At 33.6% G+C, this 8,035-nt stretch overlaps 1 protein-coding gene across 3 annotated transcripts in view; it reads right to left on the reverse strand.

Annotated features, from left to right (window-relative positions):
• Nucleotides 1-8,035, reverse strand: part of LOC108745809 (protein I'm not dead yet-like) — a 413,336-nt gene that overhangs the window by 238,006 nt on the left and 167,295 nt on the right. For all 3 annotated transcript variants that reach the window (XM_018482180.1, XM_018482178.1, XM_018482179.1), the window contains exon 5: nucleotides 1,365-1,677. In XM_018482180.1, the coding sequence (XP_018337682.1) occupies nucleotides 1,365-1,677 (313 nt within the window). The remainder of the gene's footprint in view (nucleotides 1-1,364; nucleotides 1,678-8,035) is intronic.

The following is an 8,035-nucleotide window of genomic DNA, read 5'->3' on the forward strand; positions in this document are numbered from 1 at the left end:
TATATATTGATATATATACGAGGGCAAGTCAATAAGTTTTTAGAAAAACTTAGTAAAACACATTTTTTTTATCGATTCATTTTTATTTCTCAACATAGTCTCCTTTCAGCTCGATACACTTGATCCAATGATTCTCCAACTTTTTCAAGCCCCGTCCAAATAATATTATTTATATTATTATTCCAACCTTTCAAAATAAGCCTCTGTTTCGACGATGAGTTGCTCTCTAGTGATGAATCTTTCCTGCGAACCATTTCTTCAGGTTTGGAAACAGGAAATAATCGCAGGGGGCTAAATCTGACGAATATGCTGAATAGGATAGCGGAATTCGTTGAATTTGGCCATCGGTGCCGGGCACGTGTAATCCCGTGCATTGTCTTGATAGAAGAGTACTTTCTTCTTCGCCAACTGAGGACGTTTTTTCTTTAAAATGTTGTTGAAACGATCCAATAAGGCTGCATAGTAATCGTCATTGATCGTTTGCTTCGACGGAAGGTAATCGATATGAATTACATATACCGCGTGCATCCTAAAAAACTGTGGCCATCACATTTCCAGCCGACTTCACGGTCTTCGCCTTCTTCAGAGCTGGTTCACCCGGTAAAGTCCATTGTTTTGACTGTTCCTTCGTCTCGGGTGTAAAATAATGGATCCATGTTTTGTCCACAGTAATGAATCGACGCAGAAATTCATCTGAATTACGTTGAAACATCTCCAAACATTGTTTTGAAATCGTCACACGGTCGCGCTTATGGTCCAGCAAACGCGGCACCCATCTTGCCATTAGCTTTTTCATACCCACTGTTCATGCAAAATTGAAATCACTGTGCCATGTGATATGCCTGTGGCCTCAACAAGCTCGCGCACTTTCACTCGTCTATCAGTCAAAACAATATCGTAGACTTCATCGATAATTTCTGGCATAGCAGCTTCAATTGGACGTCCCGAACGAGGTGCATCATATGTGGATGTACTACCATGTTTAAATTCATTCACCTAATTGTATACAGTCGCAAACGCTTGTGCAGATGTGCTATGAACATTATCCAACTCTGCTTTGATTTTTTTCGGTGTTAAACCTTTCATACGTAGATGTTTGATCACTGCACAAAACTCGTTTTTTTCCATTTTACAAAAAATACAAAGGTTAGCTTTAATCATCTAGAGAAATGAAATCACGCGATAAATTCCGCTCAAATTTGATAGTAATCAGCTGACAGATGCTACTTGTCAAAAAGTAATGTGACATAACACTGCGAGTGCCTTCTGACAGATTTTCTAAAAATTTATTGACTTGTCCTCGTATTTATTAGAATTTAAAGAACACTATTTTTGTTTTTTTTTTTAAATACTTTTGTTCTTACTTGATTTGTGATAGCTTCACCTTCTCTTCCGATTGTCGCTAATTGAGCGTCCTTACTACGTGGTCTTAAATATCCCATATAAGCGATTCGTAGATACAACCAAGTGAGGAAGGAATTCACAACCATCTGAGGAAAAGACGCTATCATCCAATCTGTAAAACTAATTCCTTCAGCATCTGGAAATGTACTTTCATAGATTCCTTTGAAAGTAAGATTTGTGCCAGTTCCCACTAATGTTCCTGTACCGCCAAACGTCGCACAGTAAGCCGCCGCCAATAAATACGCTTTTGTTATTTTTGTTGGTCTTATTTCACTAAAAAAGGACAGTTATATATTATAAAATATCTATGTCTCCTTTTAGAAATGTCTTTTTTTAGAAGAATATTATTTCTAAAAACTTACTATTTTTTATATTGCAAAAAATTATATTTTTATTATAAAATAAATCTTTACGTTTCTAATATGGATAACAGGCCTACAAAAAAAATTTCTTTTTTTGACTCAGAAACGACAGTATGTAATCCAGTATGTAATAAAGGTTTTTAGCATGACCAAATCCGTAAGCCAAATTGCTTCATCGCGTCAGAATTCCGAGATATTCTAACCTAAATATGCCAAAAAAGCTAACTTCGAGCATTTTTAGATTAAAGTTTGTTGTAAATGTGATATAAAAGAGAAATATGGGATGGGAATTTGAATTCAACATGAAAAAATCTATGAAGATTACTTATGATTATAAATGAGTCAATATTCGCAATATACCTATTTTTTATTTCATTTTACTGTGTTGACCCATTTATAATCATATGTAATTTTTGTAGATTTTTTAATGCTAAATTCAAATTTGTAGTCCATATTTCTCCATCACATTACGTTTACGAGAATTTAATCTAGAAATAGCCTTTTTTGATACTTTCAGGTTAAGATATCTCGGAAATCTAATGTGATGTGGAGTATTTTGAGCTATGGATTTGATTTTAGCATGACAAAAATCTTAGGAATTACATACTGCCGTTTCTGGATCAAAATTCATGTCGGTTTATGTAATTCAGCTAATGTGTTTACCATATATATTATTAAAAAATGTTATACAATATATATAAAGTCCGATTTTTTCCCAAAAAGGTGTAAGCAAAAGAAATTGTGTTTTTTATAAATTTTAACCATTTATAGTATAAAATTATTAAATAGTTCGTAGCGAATACGTTAAAAATTGAACGTGAATATAATGAATTCTATTTATTCGATGGTGCAACATCCCAAAGTCGGGACAGGATCTACTGCTTGTAAATATGCCTGTGATGTGCATGCAAATTGTACACAGATAAACGGGAATTACAATTTATGCCGGTTCCGAATGGTAATACGGAAGGTTTTCTTAACAATAAATACCCTCGGTTTACCGGAAGAGGAGCAACGAGGGCATGAAAATTTCTTGATCTATCAGAGATCGAATCCGAATCCCCTAGCATGGTGGGCTCGTACGCTGTCCATGCTACATTCATGCTCGTGGTGAATTTACATAACTCAATTTTCGAAGTGTTCTCCAAACACTATAAACAAACTTTTTTTTAATAACTTTACTGTAACCAAGAAGTTAAAATATACAAAAAACACTATGTTTTTTATTTACAAATTTTGGGCAAAAATCAGCCATTTTTGAACATCCTCCTTTCTGTTCTTAATTAAACTTTAATCATTTTTATTTATATAAATTAACTATTGCTTTGATTAAGAGACAAAGTTATGTCTTATTGACATTAAGTTCATTCATGACGGCCAGACAAACTATGTTTATGCAAAACAATTTAAGAATATTTTTTTAATAAAATACTTGGATAAATCATTAAATCATATTTACAGTTAAGCCAACTATTAGTTGAAATACCTATTATATCATAAAAAGGTTTTTGTTTTTTTTAAATGTGTGTGTGTGTGTGTGTGTATTCTGGGAACAGAGATATACCAAATCCAAAAATTATGAAATTTTTATTAAAATCAGAAATTTGTGCGATTGTAAATTTTAATTATATTATATTATTAAAAAAGCTTGCTATTAATATTGGATACTTATTATTAGTATATAATTATAAAAATTAAAATTTATGTAGACAAAGTGAACATCAAATTTTTTGCATTAATCACCAAACTCTTCGCTTTTTAGTTAAAATATATTTTGTTAATTTGTTTCTTTACAAAGAAACTTTTCTTATTTTTATTCTTTTGCTAGAATGTATCTAGTTACGTATGTCTTTAAAAATTTATTAAAAGTACAATTTGTAATATTATTCATCTTGTCTTCATAATCATGATACAGTAGAGCTATATTATTATTTACTACAATAAAAAACAATATTTTTAGTATAAAAATGATAACAAATATATTATACAATAATTGCAAATATTTATAAGAAATATACAGTAAATATATAATTGCACTAAAAAACCTCGTCATTAACACTATTATCGCAATTCACGGAAAGTTAAATATCTTAAAATGAAAAAATTGCAGAGAAACTTTTGACTACCACTTTTGTAATAAAACGTAAAAATAGGTCTTTGAATGCATTTGATTTTTTTCTATGACATATGGAATTGATGATTGATACTTCGCATTTTTGTCTTACTTTCACAGCTGTAGTTTGATCAACCATCATCAGATAAAATTAAATATAAAATTTGGAAGTAGACTTAACTTCTGAGCTTAAAAACATTCTAAAAAATAAATAAAATGCCAATTTGAGCTGACACTGGTTATTAGTGTGTAATATATGATATCATTTATTCAAAGTGAATATTAAACGTATACGTTTCGACCTATGATCAAGGTCCTCTTCATTAAAAAAGATTAAAATTAACAAAATTACATAATGATAGCGCATACACGTATAAAACTAATAACATAAAAGAAGAAAAAACGCGTGGTGGTGATGTCCGAGTTAATCTTGGTCATTTAATTACTAAGTTAACTAAAGAGAAAAATATTTTGTTTTTAAAAAACGACAATTCTAGGAGTTAAAATAATTAAAAAATTACAAAGTTACAAAATGTTAACAAGAGAAAAAAATGGTAAAAAACTTACATGACTATCAAGATTGAACTAATTATATAAAATTTTTGTTGCACATGTTCCATTAAAACATTTGATGCAATGATTTCTCACAAATTGTATCGAACTTTCTCAATATTATGTAAAATTTCATTGCATAGAAACTTACTTTTTCTAAAATGCTTTTTAAAGTCAGCACATTGTTATGGAAAAAGAGTTATAAAATATTTGTTATAATGTGCTTGACTCACAGAAATGTTTTTTTAATTTTTTAAAAGCTTTCTCCGACAGCGCGCAATTTTAAAAGTTTTCACAAAAAAAGAAGTTTTATATCATAAAACATGTTACGTCCAGGCGGGGATTTTTAATGAGAGAACGCTGTCAGTTACATAAGATATTCCTTATATTGGTGTCGTAGAGTTAAAACTTACCTTCCGTTTAAAATTAAAATTTCGGAATATAAGAGTCACAAATTACAAGGAACGCGTCAATTTAAATGCCTCGGCTTGGATTTGAATTAAATCGATAAATAAACATATTTCATGGATACCCTGTCTTTTAGTAAGCATATGAGGCATGACTGTAAACTTTACGTCACTTATGTTGTGAGTAATTTATTATTGTTATGCAAACAATATTGTGGTATCGATAGCATTAGTTATATATTATTACATTAGGTATGTATTTGTTTAGTGTTTAATCTTATAATGACCTAGAAGAAAGGTACAAAAGCTTAATTTGGCCATGCGCCAATGAGACGCGATAGGGCCCCCTCGCGGAGATAGCGAGTCTTGCGTGGATCCCCTGGGGATCCGCGCCCGGTACTTGTGCTATGGCCTACGTAGAGAGCAGATTAGGGAAGGACACAGGACGAAAATATCCGGATGAACGAACAAGCTATGAGAGAGCCTAGCGAGATGAGAGCTGCAGGAGAGTACGGTGAGGCGAGCGTCATTGTAAAGTCGCCAGTTTCCGAATCCGGGAGGCGGTATTATCGCTGTTGAATACGTAACAGAGTACGCACGTGACCTTGCCGTGCGCTGGATTTCCGTGAGATTTGGGTAAAACGTGTGGCCTCCCGGGACAGTTAATCACATTATCGGGAGACTTCTTTTCTGCGTCTGACAAAGCCACAGCCTCGTCTCTTACAGTCAAGTTTTGTCGCGTGTCGAATTATTGTATCGTATTGGTATTAAAATTTCGTATCGTAATATTTGCGTGTATCTTATCGTATCGGAATTTTGTAGTGTAAAAGTTGATTGTATTTTGTCCTTTTCTGGCTTTCGATAGAGCGATTCGAAGCCTCGCGGACGAGCACGAGGTCACGCCATGTTTGCGTTGAGATTGTTGCCGTATCCTATTGCAGTTAATGAGACGGCGAATTATTGTTCGTAAGAAATATCCTTACGTGGCGTGAGCTCGTGCCGCCGAAGTTTAACGGAATTGATACGCATCGCGTAGAGTATATCGGGGCCCGTGCGAGACATAAATCATATATTTTGATTGCATCTTATCGCCGCCACGAATATCAACGAATGTCGGAGACTAGTTAAATATATCTGTTATTCATTCTGTTACTAATTCTGGTGTAATTTATTGCCACCGCTTCTCCAAACAATCCTCTATCCTCGATCACGAACCGCCCACTCTGCCATTTCCGAGGCTGAGCTACCGGTTGCGAACCCGTCAGTGTTCACAGCTCTTTAGAATATCTTATAGAGAAAATATCGCGTGATTTTGAGAAAGAGTTGCACGCTCACTCGTACCTAGCGCCCAATTATCGTTTCGAGATTTTGTGTTGCCCGTAAGAGTGGCAGCGTGAAGACATTCCTGTCGCGTTTCTTTTGAAGTCACCCGCGGTCTGATTATATAAGAGAGAATAGCTGCGAACGCGCGAAGTTGCGTCATGTTCGTGAGTGCGGTTACACATTCTAGGAATATTTTGCGCTTATACAATAGGAAACAATAATTATGAAAATCGTCATTAACATTCTGTGCTGTCTGGGTGGGATCGCTACACTTAATTAGTTCCTGCTTAGTTAATTATCACTATGTTTAAGATCTTAGATGTTAGTCGCTTCGCCGAAAATATCTATTTTACATCTAACGCATGGCTTTATTTTTATGCAGATAAGCGCGTGAGCGGCGACCGCCTAGTTGAGCTAGTTGTTGAGAATAGTACTATATTTATACTCATATATGATTTTACGTCTTGCACTTTTAGCCTTGCACTCAGAAACTAATTAATCAATAGAATAAAATTTAGATCGTATTTGAAACGGGCTGTAGTCGCTGATGCAATATCTTATAGAAATCAAAATTATCAGCTTGGGCGAACGTGAAAGCGTCCAGTCTGCGATCCGCTATCTCGATGTGCGTGGAGAAGAGTTCGCTGCATCAACATTTTGTTACTTAATAAGTCTTTTAGAATTACAACTAAAATTATATCCTACATTTTGCATGGAAAATATAACTATGTTCACACGACAAGGATCATGCAAAGAAAAGAAAAAATAAATAAATAAATAAAAATAGAAATATATATTTAGATGCTTTATAGGCATATCTTGGCTCTCGAGCAGTCGGCGTGATTCTAATTGCAACCTATTGTATGTGAAGGAATTAAAACAGTCCGCATTAGGTTAGAATAGTTCCACTTATTTGGTTTTGCATATGCAATGCCTGATTTTCGCGGCCTGCCTTTGGTTTTCTTGTTATTGTGCCGTTATTGTAAGATGCTGCCTGCCAGACAGCTCGCTCGACTATCGGGAACTCGTTCGCGGCTTGCTGTACGGGGGAGTGCGGTGTAGTGAGAAAAGTGAGAGCAAAATTTCAACGGTCGTCACAAACAGTTCGATGTCTTTGGGGATGCTGGAGCGACGGCCAAACTTGATCGAGCTCGACATTATAGATTTTCATTTCTAATGTATTAAAGCTCGACATTATAGATTTTCATTTCTAATGTATTAAAGCTCTAGATATTCTAAAGTAGCGCAATCTTTTTATCTGTGTCGAAATACCGACAATTTTCCCATTGGCCATTTTGACTGCCATTTTCAATCTAGTGGTCTATAATCCAATAAGCATTTACAAAGAAAGATTCACAATTGTCCGGAACCGATTTGATTCTCCATGATATACGTTGTTAAACACGAAAATCTAAACACGTATTTTTTTTATATGTACGCTAGCTCATGTTTAAGGGGTAAAACACCCTTTTAAAAAAAACAGTATTTTTCTTTCAAAGTGAATATAGTCGAAAGTATAAAAGATAAAAAAAATTTTTTAAACAAAAGTTGTACGGTTTCAAGAGTACTTTATAGTTATATTTTATTAATACATAAAAAAATTTTATTTTTTTTTGTTTAATAAAATACCCCCACCACTTATAATCTTCTTAAATTTTTAAATTTTCTTTTTTATCAAATTAAAAATTATTTTTTTACGAATTCAACTATGTGTAATAAAGTTAAACTTATATTACCGCACAGTTATCGTCTATTCCAATCATCTATTCCAAGAATCTTTTCTTTGAAAAATATATCACGACTCTGATACGTGATACATAATTTAGAAAGTTATTTTTTATATCTCATTACACATGACGTTTCAGACGCGAGAT

This window comes from Trachymyrmex septentrionalis, unplaced genomic scaffold, assembly GCF_001594115.1.
Source record: "Trachymyrmex septentrionalis isolate Tsep2-gDNA-1 unplaced genomic scaffold, Tsep1.0 scaffold149, whole genome shotgun sequence".
Lineage (NCBI taxonomy): Eukaryota > Metazoa > Arthropoda > Insecta > Hymenoptera > Formicidae > Trachymyrmex > Trachymyrmex septentrionalis.